The sequence below is a fragment of the Arvicola amphibius genome, chromosome 3, assembly GCF_903992535.2.
Source record: "Arvicola amphibius chromosome 3, mArvAmp1.2, whole genome shotgun sequence".
NCBI lineage: Eukaryota > Metazoa > Chordata > Mammalia > Rodentia > Cricetidae > Arvicola > Arvicola amphibius.
Window position 1 is genome coordinate 93,655,954 of NC_052049.1, and position 24,255 is coordinate 93,680,208.

The 24,255-nt window shown below is 35.2% G+C and overlaps 1 protein-coding gene across 2 annotated transcripts in view; it reads left to right on the forward strand.

The window, feature by feature from the left end:
* Nucleotides 1-22,935, forward strand: part of Septin7 (septin 7) — a 60,051-nt gene extending 37,116 nt beyond the window's left edge. For both annotated transcript variants that reach the window (XM_038321775.2, XM_038321774.2), the window contains exons 5-14: nt 1,241-1,341; nt 2,760-2,894; nt 5,850-5,967; nt 8,866-8,958; nt 10,451-10,547; nt 12,221-12,272; nt 16,856-16,981; nt 18,048-18,183; nt 20,617-20,756; nt 21,871-22,935. In XM_038321775.2, coding sequence (XP_038177703.1) covers nt 1,241-1,341; nt 2,760-2,894; nt 5,850-5,967; nt 8,866-8,958; nt 10,451-10,547; nt 12,221-12,272; nt 16,856-16,981; nt 18,048-18,183; nt 20,617-20,756; nt 21,871-21,910 — 1,038 coding nt within the window. In that variant the 3' untranslated portion in view covers nt 21,911-22,935. The remainder of the gene's footprint in view (nt 1-1,240; nt 1,342-2,759; nt 2,895-5,849; nt 5,968-8,865; nt 8,959-10,450; nt 10,548-12,220; nt 12,273-16,855; nt 16,982-18,047; nt 18,184-20,616; nt 20,757-21,870) is intronic.
* Nucleotides 22,936-24,255: the final 1,320 nt, after the last annotated feature.

Genomic DNA, 24,255 nt, shown 5'->3' on the forward strand with positions numbered 1-24,255 from the left:
TTGATTGCAGTAAACATAAAATGTTGAGTTTGGCGGCTACATGTGAGCTATTTAAGTTTATTTACATGAAATAAAACTGAATATTCAATTCCTTGATTGCACGCATCAACATTTCAAGAGGTAAGTAACCACATAACTGTACAGCAATTGCTGTACTGGATGGTAGAGTTGAAAGTCAATTCAGAAGTGCTATTTTTGGACATGGTTGCAAATGACTTTTGCCCAAACACCCTAGCCTCAGCTTCACAGACTCTTTATTGACCAGCAAACGTCCCTTAAAATGCCAGATGGGAGTGGAAAGGCATTCTTATTTGCATAGTCCTTAGAAGTATATCAAACTTTCTCAACACAAATTGCTGAAACTGCTTTTCATGTTTCCTTGATCACATTTTCCCCTCACATCTGATAGTGTTAATGTTATTTTTGACATTTGACATTCAAAGTTTGAGTACAAATCTTGTCGTCTTTAAGTTAGATTATCAATACATCTACAGCCCCTGGGGAAAGTATTTCTGCTCCTAGAAACAGTGATTGATTTCTCTTAGATGCCTGAAAGCTGATAGTTTGTAGTTATCACAACAGCATATGCTTTGGACAGGTAATATATACCTTTGGACATACAACTGGGGCTTCCAGAAAAAACCTGTAAGTTCTGTCAGGAACTAAAGCTGTTGTTTAAGACAAACTTCTGAAGACACTTAAAGTATGAGTTTGCCATACTATTTACATGTGTTTTTCTTTGAAGTAACTAGACTCTAATGGCCACAATCATTTTCAGGAAAATATAGGGGCTGGAAAGATGGCTCAGTGTTTAAAAGTGCTTTCAGTCCTAGTGTGAGGACTGGTGGTGTGATCTGCATCCAAAACTGTTGTCAAGACCTAGTGAGTGTGGCAGATATAAACCCAGAGCAAAGTGATTAGCCAGACTAGTGATGCCAGAGGGTTCTGGGTTCAATTGAGAGGCCCTGCCTCAGCGCATAAGGTAAAGAAAAATTGATGAAGGACTCCCACATCAACCATGGGCTTCTACAGCTATGCACACATAGGTACATCTGCACCTGCACACATGGGTACATATATGCACAGAGATAGTCAGACAGACAGAAAACTTGTAGGTGGTTAGATTTAATTTGTAAATAGCTTCCAAATTGGTTTTGAGAAACTTGAATGTCCTTACCTCTTGTTGTAGGAAACAACTCACATAATATATAATTAACATGTACACCAATGACTCTTACAGGTGGAGCAATCCAAAGTTTTAATCAAAGAAGGTGGTGTTCAGTTGCTGTTGACGATAGTTGATACTCCAGGATTTGGAGATGCAGTGGATAATAGTAATTGGTAAGAAATGTTTGTCCCCATTGTTTCCCAGGTCATTTCAAATACTAGTGTAGTTACTTAGCCAGGCATGGTGGCACATTTCTTTAATCACATGAGTTAGGTAGCAGAGGCAGGCATATCTTTGAGTTCAAGGCTAGCATAGTCCATATAGCTAGTTCTAGGCTAGAACTACACAGTGAGACCCTGCGTTATAAACAGAAACACAAACCTAGAACAACAAAAAACTTAATAGTGAGAATCATTACGTTTTAAATGATTAGGACTTGGGTTCATATACCAACTTTGCTATATCTCTTATTTGAAAACATTTCTTCCTGGACTGGTTTGTTTTTTGTTTCTGCCTTTTTTTCCCCTATTTTGGTGTTTTGAGATGTGATCTGTTTGGTTCCAAAGATGGTTGAGAACTTACATCCTCTTGCTTTAGCCTCTGATTTCTCTCTTTAAGCAGTGGAGTTACTACTTCTTATACTAATATATCTCTCTCTCTCTCTCTCTCTCTCTCTCTCTCTCTCTCTCTCTCTCTCTCTGTGTGTGTGTGTGTGTGTGTGTGTGTGTGTGGTATAGATAGACAGACAGACAGACAGACAGACACTCATGGAACTCTTGTCCAAAATAATTTTATATTAGTATATACAAACTGTTTCCTCTTTGAGTTTCACATTGATGTTGAGTTGCAAAAGATGAACATTTTTCCTCAACTCTTTTTTTCTCAACTCTTAAAATATCCAGTAGGCTAATCATGAGGTTTTTGTATTCTTTAATCTTTGTTGAACATTTAAAACTGTAGATGTAATTGTTTTCAGATTCTACAATATTATCAATGAAAATAGTATACTAATTAATTACCAGAACTTTGTTTTAACAAAGGACAAGTCATTTTTAAAAAATTAATGAATCAAGATGTATTTCATGTAGTTTTTGAGAGCTATTTTTTTTGTGTGTGTATGTGTATGCACACGCACGTGTGTGTTTTCATACATGTATGTATGTTGTGTATGTACATTCAGATATGGTTAATGTCTCCTTAATTGCTCTCCACCTTTAATTTTTAAGACAGGGTAAAGCTTATCAGTTTACCTAGACTGATTTGCTAAGTGATCTTGAGAGATATATCTCTCTGCTCAATACTTCAATGTAAGCTTGGTGTCAGAGGCACATACCACTATGCCTGGCTTATTACATGGGTTCTAGAGATTGGAACACAGGTCCTCATGCTTTCAAAGCAGGTACTTTACTGATTGAGCCATCTCCCCAGTCCTAATTTTTACCTACTTTTGAATCAATGTGCAGAACAATTCAAGATGTTGTCTACTGGTGAATTAATATTTTTTAATCAAATTAAAACTACTATTCTTTGTCGAACAGTTCATTCCTTTGTAGCTTACAACTTAATTGTTCTGTTTTTCTACATTGTACAGCTGGCAGCCTGTTATCGACTACATTGATAGTAAATTTGAGGATTACTTAAATGCAGAATCTCGAGTGAACAGACGTCAGATGCCCGATAACAGGGTGCAGTGTTGTTTATACTTCATTGCTCCTTCAGGACATGGGTCAGTACCTTGATTCTTTGCTATTTTATTGTTTATATTGTGTATATTACTCATCTTGTGTGAATATTTTAGAAACATTGTGTCTGTGGAGTACATATAACTAGATCATTTATAACAGAACCTAATACCATGTTAAAGTGGATTGGAACAACTGGTTTAAGACCTAGGTAGTCATTTTCATTTGCTTCATAAAAAGAAGTGTTTCCAATTTCCAGTCAGATTTTTGAGTTTAAAAAAAAAAAAAAAAAACTAAGTTTTTTTTTTTGAAGTTTTTCTTTTAGCCATGCTTTTGTAATACGTCAAATTATCAAATTAAAAAGACAGCCATAGATGTTGAGATTATGGAGATCCTAAGAAACTCCAAGGTAACAACCCTTAAACAAGGAAACTTACCATAATCCTACAGAAAAAGTGATGATAATAATAAAAACAAAGTGTAAGTGCTAGGTGCTTTCTCGGGCTGTTTCTTTCTAAGTGTTTTGTTACACTTTAATGTGAAGATTACTGTGTTTAGGTCAGTATTACCATCTTTTAGTAGTTCACACTGATCTTTTTGATAGTAGCTAACCTCTTCTTTAAAAAGAAAACAAAAACTGTACTCTTCTATTTGGGGTAGATAGTGTCATTATTAGCTATTAATATTTCCATTACTCTTCAGTCTTTTTGAGGGGGTAAATCACAACATAATCTAAGTACCTAATCATTGTCTTTCTACCCACTCTTTACCAAAAGGAACTAGGCTATTATATGACATAAACTTAGTAGTGTTGTCGCCTAATACTCAAATTAGAGTAGTATAAACTCATTCTCTAGTTTTGGTCTCTTCTGCCTAGTGTGATGCCCATTTTCTACTCTGGTAGAACAAGGAGCTATATGTAAGATTGAAAAGAATTCTTTTAAGCTTAATATTGTGTAGTATTGTCAGTAGTTTATGCATTTATATCACTAAGCTAACACATCTATTTTACAAGACTAAAGAATAATAATAAAAATTTAGAAATGCGATGTGCCAGCAGGCTTCGATGGCACATATCTGCAGTCTCAGTATAGATAGCTGAAGCTAGGAGATTGCAAATTGAAGATCAGTCTAGGCTATGTCTTTTTTTGATAGCAAGACCCTACCAGCGGCTGGAGAAGTGGCTCAGAGGTTAAGAGCATTGCCTGTTCTTCCAAAGGTCCTGAGTTCAATTCCCAGCAACCACATGGTGGCTCACAACCATCTATAATGGGGTCTGGTGCCCTCTTCTGGCCTGCAGGCATACACACAGACAGAATGTTGCATACATGATAAATAAATAAATAAATAAATAAATAAATAAATAAATAAATAGAACCTACCAAAAGAAAAAAATTAAATAAAGGAAAAAATGGACTTTGGTGTAGCTCATTTTAACGTTCTGTGTTCAGTTCTCAGGAAAGCCAATTCTTCACCTTGAAACCACAACTAAACCACACTGTTATACTGCTTTTTATGAACACTTAGGTAGCTCTTGAGTTTGTGCTTTTTGAAAAATCTTTCTAGTGTAATGTTTTTTTCTTTTGCTTTATTGTTGTGGTTGGGTTTTTTTTGTTTGTTTGTTTTTGTTTTTTGTGGGACAGGGTTTCTCTGTGAAGCCATAATTGTCCTCGAACTCACTCAGTAGACCAGGCTGGCTTTGAACTCACAGAGATGTGCCTGCCTCTGCCTCCTGAGTGCTGGAATTAAAGGCATGCTCTACTACCACCTGGCCCTAATTTAACTTTTTATTAGCACAGTTACATAGAAATCAGCCTAGTGATGCTATATGTACAGTTAATAGAATCAGTGAGTTTATAACAGATCCTTCAGGCTCTTTCCAAGAGTTAGTGATTTTCATGAAATTACATACTTCTATCCTTTGGGGGTATTTTTTTATTTCTAAAATTCACTTAGAAGTAAAGAATTTTTAAGAGAAGAAATTATGTTTTAAATGATGTGTGTGACTTTAAGCCATTTCTTGCTTGTCATAAGGGAATATTTTTATTTCCTGTGCCTATTCCTAAACAGTTGCTCAGCTTAATAACTTTTAAAGACGGAGCAGAATTTTCCCTGTTGTTATATACTTAGTAGATTTGTTGAAAGAATGTGATAGTGAATTTGATCTTGAATTACAAATGACCTACTCTCTGTAGGCTGAAGTTACATACAATCTGGTAAACGAATCAGGCTTTTCTCTCAATCCCTTGGTTCTGTACAGTAGTCTTAGTACCTTCTACAATTGCCTGCTAATGTCATATCTAATTACTGGGTTAGATAAAGTTTTGAGTGGGTATGGATTTGGTATTTTTTGCCCTAAATTATTGTATTGATGTTAGTCATACAGAATGTAAGGTTAAAAATAAAAGCGACCTAGCAGAGAATTCTGAGGAAATCGCATGGCAAAGAGGATCCTAAGGATTCTAGAAGAACTGGTGAGGCAATCATATTTTAGATGCTGCATTCTGAGCAAATTAGTGATCATAGGTACCATAGTGGAAGTCTTTGGTCTTGAAAGTATAGTGCCAGAGCCAAATTGTAATAACAGAGAGGCATGTTGAAAATTGACTTTTTAGCGTTTTGTCTAAGAAAGATTATTGACAGCAAGAATTGCATATATTGAAAGAGGACTAATTTTCATGGGAAAAAACCCAACTACCTTGTTAACCTTAATAAATAAATATAAAGCTGATTCTAGGAAATTCTACTAGGAACCTTTGTGGTTTTTCCAATTCCTCTTTTAGGGGCATAACCCAATGACCAGGGTGTTTCAAGGGCAAGAGTCAAAAAGCCTTCTTAGCCATTCCTTGCTTATTAAAGTTCTTCTTGTTCTGCCTGTTGGCTGACCCAGTACATCTTCAAAGTGTTTCTGATAAGTAAAGTAGCTTATTGCATTTAATGTGAAGAATCTATTCCTTCAAACAGATGTATTCAGTCATATTAAACACTATATATTTCAGGCTTAAACCATTGGATATTGAATTTATGAAACGTTTGCATGAAAAAGTGAATATCATCCCACTAATTGCCAAAGCAGACACACTCACACCAGAGGAATGCCAACAGTTTAAAAAGCAGGTAAGGAAGAATGAATTAACTTTTGGATTTTCTAGCCATTTTAATTAATACGTTATTTTTAGTTTATTTATCTTCCACATTTTCTATTTTCTCTTGAATCTTTTGTTTGTATTACTTAATAAAATAAATGTTTAGAAAATAATACATACACATACACACACACACACACACACACACACACACAAATAGGAATTTAAGCTTCCTTCCCCAAACTCATGCCCTGTTATTGCAGTAGCAATCCTCCCATTCCCACCCCTTTTTTTGTTTTAGTTTTGTTTTTTTGGTTTTTTTCCCTTCTTTTGAGACAGTTTCTCTGTGTAGTCTTGGCTGTCTGGAACTCTAAACCAGGCTGACCTCAAACTCACAGAGATCCACCTACCTTTCCTTCCCAAGTGCTGAGATTAAAGGCATATGCCACCATTGCCAGGCTGTAATAATATTCTTAATGATACAATTTTTTTCATTTTGTTGTATTCGGTTTGTGATATATGGAATTTATGAACTCTAAGTTAAGTTTTTGAAAGTCTGTCTATTCCAATAGTCTTTTTAGATTTTATATCAGTATTTAAAAAAATTATTTTATATTCAAAATAAGCGTCATTTTTGTTATCTTAATATCTTTGTAAGCTTCTGTGTAACAACATACCTTTTAAAACCTTGAAATATGAATTTTAGAATACCTTAAAACTTGTTACAAAATGAAAAATGTTCTTGAAGTGGTAAATTCATACAAATTTTGGCATCTTTAGACAGCTTTTACTACCAATATTTTCATCACAGGTATGTTTTTCCTTTCTTTCTTTTTCTCCATCCTCTTTCTATTCAATCTCTTCCTTTTCATCTGTTCTTTGCCCCTTTTCCTCCTCCTTTCCATCTTTTGTCTCATTTCTCCATTGTTGTAATTTGAGATGGGGTTACTATAACCAGGCTGGACTCCACTTGAGACAGTCCTGTCTTTGCCTCTGAAGTTTCTGCCTTGAATAGTCTGTAGCTCTATGTTGATACTGATTTATTCTGAGAAGTTAGATGTTGAAAGGATACATTAGAATTAGTAATGATTTCTTTTTTAAGATTGGTCATGTGCCTACTGCCCTCCTTCCCCCGCCCCCATCCCCCATCCTTTTTCTTTTGTTTCACCCAGCATTGAACTCAAGGCCTTTGGTATATGTACTTTAACTTTGTACTGTGCTTCTAGACTCAAGTTTCTTTTCTTTATGTTTAGAGCCATATTTCTTACTCAGGAAATCATTTGGAATTTCTTCAAAATAATTTTTAGATGTTAGTTATATAAAGGAAGTTGGGGCTTTAGCATTTATTTTGAAAGTGCTCATTTACATAATTTTAGTGTGTAACTTTTGATCAAGGATCACTGCTGTTTAAGCTAGCAATTTTTCATAGTTGGACTTTCTTTGTCCACTTTCTCACAAATACTGAAATGGACACCTATTATTAAGTATGAAAGCTTGGCCTTAGCTTAGACTTGTTCCCAACTAGCTCTTAAAAACTTAAATTAACTCGTTGATATTAATCTACGTTCTGCCACATGGCTTGTTACCTCTCCTCAGTAGAGTCCGTCCTACTTCTTTGTTGTCTGTGGCAAAAGGCATTTTCATTTTTATTTTTCAAGACGGGAGTCTCACTGTGTAGCTCTTGGCTTGGAACTCACTATTTAGACCAAGATGACCTCATGAACTCACAGAGATCAACCTGCCTTCTGAGTGCTGAGATTAATGGTTTGTGCCACCTTGTCCAGCCATTCATTTATTTTTAGGGTCTATAGATGCCCAGTGTTAAAGGCATGGTCCTATTGATGGCCATTGATTACTTGTTCTTCTTTGAGCTAGGTCTTCACTCTTCAGTCTAGGCTAGCAAAGAACTCTCAGTCCTCTGGCCTCAGCTTTCCAAGTGTTCGGATTTCAGGTGTATACTACTATGCAGGGATTACTCCTGTTTATTTCTGTTTAGCATAGTAATCATATAACTCATTTTGTTTATAGCCTCTATATGGCTGTTGAGACTTTTGTTGTGAGCACTGTAGTAAAAGTACAAGGGAGGGTTGTTTTGAGAGTTTGAATTGTATAGGGAGGTGACTGTTAGTTGGACGTCTGTATTTTCCCTTGTGTATTTGAAATCCTCTTAGACAAGGTAATTTAATTTGAAATAGATAATTCCTGTTATTATTAAGTCTTGAGGTTCTTTACTTCTAGTGTGTATTCTAACTTGCTTGTCTAGCCTTTGATTTATGTGTGTATGCTTGTTCATGTAATAACTTTTTCTGTTAGAGTGTATACCTTTCTCCTAGGACTAATGTTGTAATTTTTTTACTTACCCTTTTCTATTATTTTTAGGTGACTTTAAGCTATGTTGCTTAGGTTTTATAGTAAGTTATATCAAGAGAAAGAATCACATTCATTTTAAATGAATGATCAAAAACCATTATAGTAGATAGAGACCACCTGAATAAATGCCATTCTAGAATATTCTTTCATTTGTAGAATTATTTTCGGATGATGACTGTAAGATTGACACTTCTGAAGTAATTGAATTTAAACATACTTTAAATTTCATTTTGCTGTGTGCGTGTGTGCGTGCGTGTGTGCACAAGAGTGAAGGGAGGATGGTGCACATGCCACCTCATACTTGTAGATGTTGGAGGATAATTTTGTGGATTTGGTTTTTTTTTTCTTTCTCCTTCTACATTTATAAATCTCCCAGACTTTGATGGCAAGCATCTTTACCTTCTCTCCCTGTTCTCCAGTAATAGGTTTTGGTATTTACAAATACTATGAACAACAAATGACCAGAAACTGAGGTTTCTCATGAAAATCCAAGAAAAAGGAAAAAATAACTGCTTATGTCATAATTATATGTGATGTCCTTTCCCTGCTTCTGTTGTAGATAATGAAAGAAATCCAAGAACATAAAATTAAAATATATGAATTTCCAGAAACAGATGATGAAGAAGAGAATAAGCTGGTTAAGAAGATAAAGGTAGGTTTGTTTCTATGCACAGTGAAGTATTGGGCCTTTTAATTGTACTCTAATATGAAAGAACAGAAGTTTCACTTTTAAAGTAGTTGGCTTACAAAAACAAATATGGATATTTCTTAATGTTTATCAACTTTACAGTTGCCTTTGAATAGCAACACATAGCATAGGGCATTGCATGGAATAGGTGGGTGACTACCATCACATTCAGTTAACTGGTTTCAAGTTTATGTTTTTTTTTTCTCCTTAAGAAACAAACATGAAGCCGGGCGGTGGTGGTGCATACCTTTAATCCCAGCACTCTGGAGGCAGAGGCAGGCGGATCTCTGTGAGTTCGAGACCAGCCTCGTCTACAAGAGCTAGTTTCCAGGACAGGCTCCAAAGCTACAGAGAAACCTTGTCTTGAAACAATAACAACAACAAAACCAAACAAAGACACAAATATGAGCAGGAAAGAGATTTTTGTGTGTTTTGATTTTTCAGGAGCCTGATAAAACTGTTGTTTCATTTGTCTTTTTATAAGTCAACAAAAACTTTACATCATTTTAATTTTTTTGTTGTTGTTGTGCGTTTTTCTCTGTGTGTGCCCCTGCAAGGTTTCTCTGTGTAGCCCTGGCTGTCCTGGAATTTACTTTGTAGTAGAAGGTGGTGGTCTCAACCCACCTGCCTCTTATCTCCCAGGTGCTGAGATTAAAGGTGTGCACCATCATGCATGGCATTAAAGTTTATGTGCTTTAATTTAATTTAAAATAGTTTTCGAGTACCTGGAGCTAAGTGGCTTAGTGAATACTGGTCTAATTACTGTATAACTGATAAAATATTTATATCTGACATATTTTAGAGGATTTGCAAAATATCTTCTATAATTCTGGTAGCTATGAAAATATTGAAAAGTTAAAACTCTGCATTAAAAATAAGTGAACACAGATCCAAAGTGGGTTTGGGGTTCTGAAGTTATAGTTTAGAAAACAGAATATTTCCTGCACCTCCTATTGTCAAGGTTAATGATCAGATGGATTCATGGCTTATTTTTTTTTTGTCTTCTAAATATCAATGTATTTTATATCTATGTCTCCCTATACAGGAAAGTTTTTAGAGTAATTTTTAACAACTAATTTGACCAGTGCATACTATATTATTCTTAAAATTTTAACAAAATGAAATTTTATTCATTGTTTACCTCGGTAGTATACCGTTTGAATAACAGTTTCTAGGCCGGATGTGGTAGTACACGCCTTTAATCCCAGCACTTGAGACTGAGGCAGAGACTATGTGAGTTCAACACAAGCCTAGTCTACAGCCAGTACTACACAGAAACACTCTGTCTTGAAAAGCCCAAAATCAAAAGATAAAATTTCCTGAATATTTATTGCTTGACTGATAATATAGAAACTATCCAAGCAAAATTTTGGTAATATGTTGACTCTTGTACATTATTTATAATTGAGTCATGAGTACTGTAGAGATCTGTTTACAGTAACACTTTATTTTATAGGATCGTTTACCTCTTGCTGTGGTAGGTAGTAATACTATCATCGAAGTTAATGGCAAAAGAGTCAGAGGAAGACAGTATCCTTGGGGTGTGGCTGAAGGTAAGGTTCTTTTCAGTGGATAACTTAATGTAAGGTCTCATAAAGGTGCTAAAATGTGTATTAAAAGTAGTATAAAATATGCGGTGTATGGTACACTCTTGGTTTTCAAGAATAGCTTTTATTTCATTTTCCTAGTCTTTGTTTTCTTCTTAAATATAAAGATATTTCTGTTTTTCAGAAATGTTACCCAAATCAGATCAAATCCTGAAGTTGTAATACTTCATAATCAGTTGCCATTGACCACTTGCCTGTGCCTACACCACTATCAAGCCAGTATCTGTCTCTTTTGAAAACGAGCTTTGCAGTTCAGGGGTTTTCCCCTGCCTGGCTTAAGGTTATTTCCTAGGATCTTACAAATTTTTGGAAACTGAGCAGTTTAGAGAGAGCCAGCCACGATCATATAACCAGTGCCTCTTCTTTCCTTGAGGAGGAGGTCACTTTTTTAGTTAATTTACTAGTTTGTTGGTTTTCAATGCCAATAAACTCTTAGTGATGACATCAAACCCCAGATACCATATTAGCAATAGAAATATTTCTATGGGTTTGTATATATTATATTAGTTTACTCTAATATTTAATCAATATTGTACTAAGTTGGAGTTGCTGTTTGTTCTGTGCATTGATGTAATTGCACAATTTTTATAAAATCATGCCACGTTACTGTCTTTATGGTTTTTGCCCAAGGACCATCAACTTTGTTCCCAGCAAACTGCAATTACCAATTTAGGGCTTTAGAACTTTATGTCCTTTAGAAATATGCTCTGAAGCAATTACTTATTTATATTATTATTATTATTATTATTATTATTATTATTATTATTATTATTATTATTCCCACTTCCTTGCTATCCCCATTTAGTGGGGTTTTTTTTTGTTGTTGTTGTTTTAAATAATAAGTCTTAGAGCTCTTGATTAGCCTTTCATTTTGATTGTCCTAAGGAGGTTTTTAATATTTTCAACCACAACATGAAGGTTTTTTGTTTTTGTTTCATTGTTTTGGTGCTTTTGTTTTTGAGGCAGGTGTTTGTGTGTGTCCCTTGCTGTCCTGGAACTTGCTTTGTAGACCAATCTGGCCTCCAACTCATGCCTTGCCTCTGCCTCCTGAGTGCTGGGGTTAAAGGCATGCGCCACTGCCACTTCCTAGCTAAGGTTTTTTTGTTTGTTTGTTTGTTTTGTTTTTTTAAATATATCATATGATAAATGTGTTCTGTACTAATAAGCAGAAAGTGCCTCTTTCTTCTTTCAAATTGCCAGTCTTTATTTCCAGAGAGTTCATTCATTATATGGCTGTCATCTAGGATTGAGCTACATGAAGAAGGGCTGAGGAGAGGTGGCTTAGTGGATAAAATGTTCAGTGGGATCCCGCCTCTGTAAATAAATTGAGAGTGGAGGAAACAGCTGTAACCTTTCCTTCACAGATATGTGAACATGCACCCACATCTATATATGACACACACATACAAAGAAAAGTAATGTGTTTAAAATGCCACACTATTAGTATTAGGGTACATTTGCCTATTGTTCCTTGGGGTCTGTGTTAGTATTAAGCCTTAATAAAATTCTCATGTAGGCACTTTAAATATTTTCCCCTTGGTATTATTTTTTATTTCTATGAAAAGATAAATTTTATTAAAGTTAATATGTGTGCTCTATTTTCTCTTCCTTTTCTATAGTTGAAAATGGTGAACATTGTGATTTTACAATTCTAAGAAATATGTTGATAAGGTAAGTGTGAGCAACAATGAAAATAGCAAAGTTTTTTTTTTTTTAATCACCTAAAGAAAGTTACTTTGGAAGACTTACTTTGTGCCTCTGTAAATGGAGCTACTATATATTGGCATCTTCAGTCTCCTGTTGAAGTATAATAATGCATGACAATGATTTATATTGTTTATCCAAGGTTTTGAAGTCATTAGCAAAAATATTAAGCGAGGAATACAAAGAATGTCTTATACTTTTTTGTCAACAGTCCTTTTTGAAAAATCTTTTTGTTTATTCTTCTCTTGTACAATACATTCCTATTGCAGCTTCCTCTCCCTCCACCCCTCCCTGTTCCCTTCCAAGTCCACTTTCCCCCCATTTACCCCTATCACTCCACTCTTCCCCCAGACAAGAGCAGACTTCCCAGAGACATCAACTGAACATGGCACAAGATTTAATATTACTAGTTCCAAAAACTCACATTAAGGCAAGGCCAAAGGCCTCCAGTAGGAGGAAACCGGTCCCCAAAGCAAGTAAACAGTCAGAGATACTCCCACTGTCAGAGCCCACCCCCAAATAAAAAGAACACCAAGCCAACAACCATAACATATGCAGAGGACCTAGCTCAGATCCATGAAGGCTCTGTGCTTGCCACTTCAGTCTCTGTGATCTCTCATGAGCCCTGCTTATTTGCTTTCATGGGCTGTGCTCTCCTGGGGTTCTCTACCCTCTGGTTCCCACAATTCCTTATCCTCCTTTCTGTGGTGTTCCCCTGAGACTCAAGGGGAGGGTCCCAGTGCAGACCTCCAACCTGGGATCTCTCTCCACCTAGTGTTTGACTGTGGGTATCTGCATCCATTCCCATCAGCTACTGGAGGCAACCTCTCTGATTACGACTGTAGTTTCATATTTCATCATTATACTTCATGTTGGGTTTAATTCAGCAATAGATTTGGAAAATAGCTTAGAAAAAGGCTCTAGTCAAAAGAAATAGTTTTGAGTGTTTAAGGTACACAGGTTGGTAGCTGGTGAGTGGAGCAGTTTAACATACTGGACTTCATAAGCAAAACCAATCTTCCTACTAGTTCTTTAAACTACTTTTCCTGGTACTGAAAGAGAAGGAAAGTTAAGAGAGTTGGATTGAGAATATTTTGATTAGAGAAACCCAAGAACTTGAATTAGAATAGTAGCCATAGAGAGGAAATTGAAGAATTATATTGGAACTAGAGAACATAGGAACAGAGAGGTGGTCAAAATGAGCTGGAATGTTTTCGTGTTAATCTGTATTACATCCTTCCTTTTCCTTCTGTTCCTAGTTTTCTTTTATCTTGTTTTCCCCAAGCCCTTGCCATGTACTGTCTTGCAGCCTTGGTTTGGGATATAACCTGAAGTTGATGTATTTATATTTACAGTACTGTTCATTTTCTCAGTACACAGGAATCTCATTTGCACTATAGAAATTGTAACACATTTATGAGTGCTAATTGGAAATCATTGAATAGCAAGGTAATTACCATAATGAAGGGGGACACGATTCACAAAACTCAGAGTGCTCCTCAGAAGCTATATAATCAATGAGAGAAAGTTTGACATCAAAGACTTTAGCATCTTTTCCAAGAGAACTGTGTACAGGTTTCTCTGGCAGGAAGTAGATGATAGAGTGAAGATAATGAATGGGTTTACTTCACATTGTCAGAGCATATCAAGTGTGAGAACGGAAGCCTTCACAGCAGCTTCGAGAATACACGCTTTAGGTTCTGTTGCCAATTGTTCTCTTTCATTTTGATCTTTATAGAGAAATTTCAAAAGAATATAGTACCTCAGGAGGACATGGTGTACACTACCTTTTATCTCAGTGCTTGGTAGGCAGAGGCAGATGGACATCTGTTGCAGGACAACCTAGTCTTACATGAGTTCCAAACCACCCAAGGTTACATCCTGTGATCCTGTCTCAAAACAAACAAACACAATGTCTCATGACAGCATATAAGGACTATTTAAATACATCATTGTGCTCCATCTGGATTTTAAATCTATGCTTCTCACTGTCATATCACTTTTTCTTATGTATTTAAAATATATATAACCAGTAATTACCTACATATCTAAAACATTGTAGAAGGGGCCCAAAAGCCACTTTGAATGTTCATAGCCTCACAACTGGTAAGGAGGACTTCTTAGTATAAGTATTGCAGAGGAAATTGATCAACTTGGAGGAAGATTTAATAAGTGCATCAGCAAGACATCTCATGCTTGTCTGAAAATATAAATTCTAGCATTGGGCTCAAGAGATGGCTCAGTGATCTAGAGCATTGGCTGATCGTCCTAAGGACGTGGGTTCTGTTCTTAGCACCAGCATGATGGCTCACAACTCTTTAACTCCAGTGCCAGGGAATCCAGTACACTGCTCTGCCTGCCACAGGTAATGGCCACACAAGTGATACACAGTCACACATGTGGACAACACACCCATATACATAAAAGAAAAATAAAGTTTCTAGTTTTATTTGCTGTAAGAAGGGTAAGTGCTTTATGTAACTTCTAAGATAAAGGCACCTACTGTTGTCTAATAAATATTTGAAGGAAGGAAATGACAATGTCAGTCTAAATCTCAAGTAATTATTTTACAGGCAAACGTTAAGGCTTATACTTGCTTTTAGGAAAGGTAAATTCAAAGAAGTGTCATTTTGCTAAGAACTGGCTGCTGTTGGCAAACCAAGGAAAGCAACTGAAGAAGAGATGAAACACTGTTTTGAAGATGTAGGAATGGATGGTACAGAAATCACGTAGGAAAAAAGAAAAGGAGAGAAGAGAGCAGTGATCAGCAGTGAAAACCTAGAAACAAGAGAAAATTTCTACTGAGTTTTCAGATGAAAGAGTGGATTACAAAAAGAAAACACAGATAGAAGTAAATGCAGCTTTATACTTAGCCTCTGAACTTCAGAATAAGACAGAGTAGTAGTTTAGTGAAGTAGGTGATTGCTATGCTAAATGACACTTTAAATACATGGAGTTTAGCAATATCTTATTTCTATTTATAAATTTACTTTGCTATAATGTTTCTTAATGATGTAGTGATTAAATGAGTATTAAATATATAAAATACTGTTTTTTTCCTTTGGTTTTTAATTTTGGTGTAGTTTTAGGTAATGTCTTTGAACTCTAGCCTGGCTTTAAACTCTGTGTAGCTAAGGCTGGCCTGCTGATCTCATCCTGCTGTTTCTATTTCCCAAGTGTTTGAAGTACAGGTGTGCAACACCACATTCTACTAACAATACTGTTTCATGTTAGCATTGTACATTTATCTTTATTCTTCATCTGGAGAATTTTACACAGTGATTTGTTCTTAAATACTATTTATCTACTGTATGCAATTGTTACATTATTTAAAGTTCCTATTTGGTATTTATCTGTATAAAGAATACCATGAAATGCATGTTTATGTTAAAGACAAGCTCACAATATAGTTAAAGACATAATTTGTTATCACTTATAACTTAATGCCAGTTCCAAAAGATTTAACAAATTAGTATGAGCTGTTCCATTTCACCTGTGAGGTGTTGTTGTAGGAATTGGGAACTGCCCAACTTGACTAAAAAAGAGCTGCAGAAACTTAGGTATAACTGTTGAGGCTGGAAGAGAAAGTGAGTGTAGTAGTAGTCAGGGTTTAAAAGGAGAGGAGACTGGAAAACCCAAACTTAGTACTAAGATAAGTAAACTTTTAGAGAACTGTGTAGAAATGTCAGATAGTAGAAGATAAACCAGATAATTAAGTTACTTTGTGTTTATGATGTGGGGTGAGGTACTTCGTAATGGATGGGATTTGGTTGTAAGGAAGGATAAAACACTATCTTTATTTTTGTCTTCCAAAGGAAGTTGTAAAATGGTAAAGTTGGTATATACAGGAAGTCCAGAGTGTAATGGGGAACGAGAAAAGGGAGGATTATTACTCAGTCTTTATCATCTCTAATCATTAAAGGATTATGTCATCATATCCTTTATCCATATTGTATACTTTATCCCCTGTTTGTTGATGTTAGGTAACAGAAAGTTATCTAAATTAAGGTACCCTAGTTGGAGCTGGGTGATGACGGCCTTTAGTTCCAGCACCCAGGAGGCAGAGGCAAGCAGATCTCTGTGAGTTTGAGGCCAGCCTGATCTACAGAGTGAGTTCCAGGACAGCCAGAGCTACATGGAAAAAACAAGCAAAAGATTTTTTTAGTTGGTTCTATAGTTGATACATAACTTAATCTGTTGTTTTAAAGGTCCTTATATAAATTAACCTGTGAAAACTCAGTATTACCTTGTTAATAATTGTACAAGGGAAAACAATTTCTGCTAGATTATGAGCTTCAATAGTAATCCACTTTCCATTTTCAGTTAAGTTAAACTAGTGGCAATGACTATTTCTTTGCTAGAAAGTTTATTCTTCAGTAGTTTGAGTGATTCAGGGCTCTTGAATTTGGAACCTAAACCTGTTTTAATCTGCTTTATTTGTAAATGAAGACATATAAATGACTTAATATTTTGTCTGAAATTTTGTCTTGGTGAAATTTTTAATTGTGCCAAAGCCTTTGACATGAGCAAACTCTTGCTGTTTATGACAGAACACACATGCAGGATTTGAAAGACGTTACTAATAATGTACACTATGAGAACTACAGAAGCAGAAAGCTAGCCGCAGTGACTTACAATGGCGTGGATAACAACAAGAATAAAGGGCAACTTACTAAGTACGTATATATATATATATATACCTGAGGATGTATATATTTCTCTACAGAAAAAATGTTTATATGATAAATATTCCATTTACTGTCTTGAAATTCTTACTACATTAGGAAATTTGAATTATATTCTCTGTAATAGCAGATAATTTTACTGTTAAGTTTTGTCTTGATAGTTTTATGCTTTAACTATAATTGTTGGAATGGTTATTTTTCTGTTCTTTTAAATAAAGAACTATATGCTTCTTGTCTTTTGCAAGTCATATTTATAATTCATACAGCACAAAACAGATAAATATATATTTTGAAGAGAAAGTTACAGGCAATTTCTTGGGCTAACAAGATGGCTCAACTGGTAAGGGCACTTTGGGGTGCCTTTTGGTATGTGGTTGATTTATTATGACACATAGATTTATTATTAGTTTTGAATGCTCTGTCTAGTTTAGGCACATTTCTGGTTAGCTCTTTTAATTTAATCTGTTTCTTTTTGCCTCGGTGCTTTTTACCTTTTCTTATTTTCTTCTTGTTTCTGTGTCTGGCTGGCTAATGGCTGCCTGGGGTGGCACTGCCCACAGTGGGTTGGGCTTCCCTTATCAATCACTAATTAAGAAAATGACCTACAGACTTGCTTACTGCCCAGTCTTATGTAGACATTTTCTCAACTGAGGCTTTCTGTCTCAGGCAGCTCTAACTTATATCTAGTTACATAAAACACTAGCCAGGGCCATCGTCTTTACGACTGACGTACACGAGATTTAGAGAAGCGCCTTCCTAACAGTTTTATTTTAGGCTCTGCTTCATAGCAATTATTTGTAGAGATTGATATTTAGATGAACACCTGTTAACCTATTTGGTTATGAGCACATTTATATATTTTACAGTTTCTAAAGGATTCTTTACCCATCTGTGTTACATAAGATTTGGAATTTATGTCAAAATGATGCAAATATTTTTATGCAGCCTAATGTTAATGGCATCTATAGCATATCATTTGTTTATCAGCTCATTCAGAATGGAGTATTACAATCTTCTTTTATAGACCTTAATGTTTTTTCTTAATTGTTGGTAACAGGAGCCCTCTGGCACAGATGGAAGAAGAAAGAAGGGAACATGTAGCTAAGATGAAGAAGATGGAGATGGAAATGGAACAGGTGTTTGAGATGAAGGTCAAAGAAAAAGTTCAAAAACTGAAGGACTCTGAAGCGGAGGTAATCAGTTTTATTAACAGGCTCTCGGTATTTCTTTTAAATAGTATGTTTATTGAAATGTAAATTACATCTATACATTTTCAAAAATAGTTTAATATACTAGTAAAATAAAGTAGAGGAATAAAAGTACTATTTTTATTATAAAATTACATATTTCAGTATATAAGGGCTTAGATACAGTATACTGAGTAGGAGGACAAAATATAAAATAGTTAAAATACCTACAATAAATTACTAGTTATAACAAACAATAGAAACAAAATTATAAGTCATTTTCTAAACAAACTAGCATTTTTGTCACCTGCTTGTATATGCCAGTAATTGGTGCCCTTCTGGGGGAGGGACTTGTGAAGAAAGCTGGGCTGAGTTTCCTTTTCCCAAATGCCTGCCTATTAAATGTGTCTATTCCTCTTATTTCATAGAACCCCACTCCAGTATGCTTACCAACACTCCTAAGATAGTTTGTAAAGCCTTTTATTTACATGTATAAATATATTTATTATATACAAATAAATCATAGAAACCTTTTTAGCTTTGCTTAATTTATTTTTGAATCTATTCTGCTGCAGTTACTTGACATAACTGCTAATATCTTTTAACATCATCATACGTCATATGCAATACCAAGTTTCTGATGTATTTTGTCACTTAGTCCATGCTGTGGACATATAAGATAGATATTACTGCCTATCCTCACTTATCCAGATGAGGGGAAGGATAAAATACATTAGTCATGCTACAGCTACATAAGCCAGCATAAAGACAATATGTGTATGTGTTTTGATTATGGTTGCTGCCCTAGATAACTTCAGAAGGTATATTTTAAGTTATAATTTATATTCTTTTATAAGATTTAGTTATTTATTATTTGTGTGTGGGTAAATGCATATAATGGCACTGGTATGGAGCTTAGAAGACAACTTGTGGGAGCCAGTTCTTTCCTCCTACCACATTGAGTTTGGGGATTAAACTCAGCCCCCTTTACAACCTAAGGATCTGTCTTTCAGGCCTGTTGCTTCTTTAATACTTGAAAGATTTTCTACTTCTCAATACAGCTAACTGATTGTGACCTATGCTTTTACTTACAAAATATTCATTTGTAAAATAATTGTAAGTATTACTTACTTGTAAAGAGTAAACGTCTGTGAGCCTACTTCTCCCAGCTTAAAAAATATAACTCTATGAATTCATTTCAGTTCTGTGTGTCCTTGTCTTTATATATCTTCTCTCTTTCCCAGAGGAAATTACTATTTTGAATTGTGTGTATGTGATTGCTTTGTATTTGTCTATACCAACTCTGGTAAAAAAAATTTACAGTCTCTTTTGTTCCGTTTTTCTTAGTAAATTGCTATCATGGAGAAGGTTTCACCTCAGATTTTACACACCTTAGAATAAATGTGATTTCCTTTTATAGGAATTAGATGAAATCTTTGCAGTAGTCATTTTAAAAAGTTGTTTTTTTGGGGTCACAAAATAAAACAGATTGTATGGGAAGTTACATTAAACTTCAAATCCAAGGTACTAATTTACCAATAAATCTTTAGTGCATATAATTCTGGGGCAACTACATAATATCAACAGTCATTCAGCATCTGGTGTAATGTAGTGTGACTCAATCTGCTTTTTTTTTCTATTTTCTTCCCCTTTTTTTTGTCTTTTTAATAGTTGATTGTTTTCTTCAGGAACATTGGCTAGTGCTACAATGGAGTTATTTTTCTGATTATCCATAAGATGTCAGGTTTTTGTTTCTATATTAACACCTGTCATCCAGCAATTCTTTACAGCATTAGTTCTTAGCCTTGGAAGGATCATGAGCATAGAATCATTGGGACCTGCCTCTTGAAAGTCATGATCTCTCCATATAACATCTGAAGGTTCTAATCCAGTGGATCTAGATTATGTCTTAAGATTCTGTACTTTTAGCAAGCACCCCAGGTAAAATTTGTATGAAGAATAATGTTTGGGAGCCACTCCTTTCCAAGGATTATGGGGCATTATCCACTACCAGGATCATTAGAACTTACAGGTCCTTCGTTAACTACTTCCTCTAGCTGCTGGTTTGGACCTCTGAACCTGGAACTAGGAAATTTGGAATTATGTACTTACTGTGACCCTCTGGTTTGTAGTCCACAGCTGTTTCCTCATCTGTTCAACCTCCATTACACTTGTGAATTAGGAAAAACGATGAGAAAACAGTCACCTGTTATAAAATATACACAAATATAAGTTTGTTACATTTATTTTAAAAAGTGGTTATTTTCTGTTTTCTTTTCTGGAGACACTTGGGTGGCAGAATCTGCAATGGGAGGAATCTCAGCAGTGCTTGCTAAGTGGCACCCTGGCATTGTGACACTGGTGACACTGGTGACACTTGGCACTAGACGTCTGTCCTACATTTATTAAGCAGTTGTTTCATCTATGATTCCGATTTAGCTCCAGCGGCGTCATGAACAAATGAAAAAGAATTTAGAAGCACAACACAAAGAATTAGAGGAAAAACGTCGCCAGTTTGAAGAAGAGAAAGCAAACTGGGAAGCTCAACAACGCATTTTAGAGCAGCAAAACTCTTCAAGGTAACTAATATCAGCATGCCTAAGAAATGGATGTATTGATATTTTAAAGAACTTTTATCTATTTTTGAAATTAAAAGTCCATAGGCTATTATACATCTCTGTCTTAGTTAGGCTTCTATTAATGTAGTAAAGCATCATGACCAATTTTGAAGAGAAGGAGTTTATTTTGGGGCTTACAGTTTTAAAGTGCTAGTGAGGGCTCATGACAAGAGCATGGATGGCAGCAGACATGTATGGCGCTGGAGCAGTAGCTGAGAGCAGAGGGCATCATATCTCATAGATGGTTGTGAGCTACCCTGTAGTTGCGGGGAATTTAACTCAGGGACTCTGGAAGAGCGGCCAGTGTTCTTTACCTCTGAGCCATCTTTTCAGCCCAACACACCTCTTTTTAACAAGGCCACATCACCTAATCCTTCTCAAGTAGTTCACCAACTGGGTGCCAACTATTCAAGTAAAAATGTGAGCCTCTAAGGGCATTCTCATTAAAACCATTACAATCCCTAAGCAGAGTTTTCATGGATAAGTGTTTTTAAATGAATAAGTTCATTTGGTGGACTGTAATAGTATTTTCACCTCCTCAACTCAGTGTTGGATATGATGTTTTCAGGTGTTGGGATTAAACCTGATGTCTTGCAAATACTAGGCAGAATCTGTGCTTCCTATCCCTTAGGAGATGCTTCAGTTATATCTTTAGAATAAATTCTTTAAGGTAAATATGACACATATAATTTGTAATACTGCTAATTATCTCGATATGTATAAAACTCAATATTGTTTAGACAGTTTTCTTTTTTTGATTAGTGTCATTTAAAATCGAAATGTGAAGTCCCTTTGAGGAGTCTCTGATTCACTTTCCTAGTGAGGCCCTTTCACACTTAGCCACTGCTGTAGTACCTTCCTATGAACGTTCTTTCCAAAGAAGAAAACACGTTTCCAAAGAAGAAAACAGGGGTTCACTGTTTATTTTTAAATGTTTTAGATTTTTTTTTTACAATGAAAATGTATTTTTTGAAATTCCAACGTAGTTGTATTTGGATTAGTTGTTTCTGCCATTTGTTACTTTTGGCTTTTATAATATAGCAACTCATCTTCGTTATTTTCTTTTTTCATTTAGAACCTTGGAAAAGAACAAGAAGAAAGGCAAGATCTTTTAAACTCTATTGACCACCAGTTATGTATTAGTTGCCAATATGCCAGCTTGGACATCAGTGTTTGTTGGATCCGTTTGACCAATTTGCACCAATTTTATCCATAATGATGGATTTAACAGCATGAAAAAAATTATTTTTTTGTTGTTGTTCTCGAAGGAGATTAAGATGCCTTGAATTGTCTAGGATTTTGTGTACTTAGAAATTAACAGCTCTGAGTACCTTTCTACATTTTCTTTTTTTCTTTTTTTAAATTAAAAAGATGTCTTCAGTTTAATGCAAGAAAACATTTTACTGTTGTACAATCATGTTCTGGTGGGTTGATTGTTTACAGAATATTCTAAAATAAAAGGACTCTGGAAGGTTTTCATTGAGGATAAATTGCCATAATATGATGCAAACTATGCTTCTCTATGATAATTATAATACAGAGGTTCCATTCGATGCAGCCTATACAATAATGTATTTAGTCTAACACAGTGGACCCTATTTTTTGACACTTCCATTGTTTAAACGTACACATGGAAAAAACCTATATGCTTACAGTGCACCTAGAGCTTTTTATAACAGCCTTTTTTGTTGTTTGTTTGTTTTGGATTCTTTAAATATATATATATATATTATTCTCATTTAGTGCCCCTTTAGCCAGAATCTCATTACTGCTTCATTTTTGTAATAACATTTAATTTAGATATTTTCCACATATTGGCCCTGCTAAAATAGAATATAGCATCTTTCATATGGTAGGAACCAACAAGGAGACTTTCCTTTAACTTCCTTTTTACACTTTCTGGTAAGTAGCAGGAGGAAAAATGCATTTGTAGATCATTTCTAGGCAAATTGTGAAGCTAACGACCAACCTGTTTCTACCTATACTCAGTCTTTTGTTTTACTAGAAATGGGAATCATGGCCTCTCGAAGAGAAAAAAAGTCACCATTCTGCATTTAGCTGTATCCATATATTGCATACATGTATTTTTGTTTGTATTGTAAAAAAATTCACATAATAAACAATGTTGTGATGTAACAAAGTGCGGTGTCTTGCATATTCTGTAGTACACTGACAGGTTAGGAAGAACCTTGAATTCCCTCTGAGGGTCTGCTGCATGATCATCTTGGTAGGCACGTGTATGTGCCAGTTCTTGAGTGCCAGCACCCTCCGCTGTTACTGCTGTGCATTAGTAAGTTACCTCTGAAAGTGTTTTCCCACTCAGGTTTGGAAACTGTTGGATTTTTTTCTTTTTTTAAAGGAGTATAGTGTAGTTTTTTATTAAAGTCAATTAATGACTAAAATTAATGACTAAAGCCTAAGTAATCATTCTAATTAACTAGTGGTTTTTACTTAATTCAGAGCCTGAAAGACTGGTCAGAATGTTTGAAAGATGCTTACTGCTTTTCAGAAATACTTAGTTCTGAATTTTAAAATAATAATTAGAAATACTACTCATATTAAAGAATTATTATATGAAAATTTACCCCAAGGTGGCTATTTTAAAAGTAGAACTTTAAAAGCATTTAACCACTATTTAGGAAAACCCAATTGTCATTTACTCTTAGGTCAATTTGAAATTATCTTATGTGCTTTGTTTTAATACTAAAATATCATCTACTTTTGGAAAACTGTAGCTTTTTATAAGGATATCTGGCCCCGGTGACACAGATCCATATCCCAGCTTTGAGGAAGCAGAGGCAGGGTTACTGCTGCAAGTGTGAGGTTAGCCTGGGCTACATAATGAGTTCCAGGTCAGCCTGGGCTAAGAGTAAGACTGTGTCCAAAATAAGTAAATAAATTTAAAAGAAATTGCAATATGTGTTATAAAGTAGAATAACTATGGTAAGGAAATTTTTTGGATGTCTTTTGGTTGATTGCCTTTTTTCTAGTGCTGTGTTAAGAGACTAATATTTCTTTTCATAAAGGTTTAATTTATTTAAGAAATTAATAAATTTGAAGAATGGGAAATGAAAATATTGAGGTCTCCTGCCTAAGTACTGTTGTTTCTGCAAGCAGTTGTCATGTAGTCTGTGTGTTATTGATAGGACTTCCTTCAATTTACCACTTTTAATGAAAGCAACTGAAAGGCTTTTCCATGCCCAACCTTTCACCAAGTCGTATAAAGTAGCTGTGGAGGTTTACTGGGTTTTTTGAACATTAAGTTTTGAATTTTAAGCACAGTGGCTACTGTTGCCATGTGATTTGTGTTTGTCTGATTTCTAACTTTCTGCTTGCTATCAAATGGGCTTGACCAGGTTGGTGCTGATCACATAGGAGTAAACTTCTGGTAGTAGGATTTTGCTGCCACCTAGTGGAGGTGGATCTAATTGATTCTCTTTCCTCTGTAGCTCAGATTGCA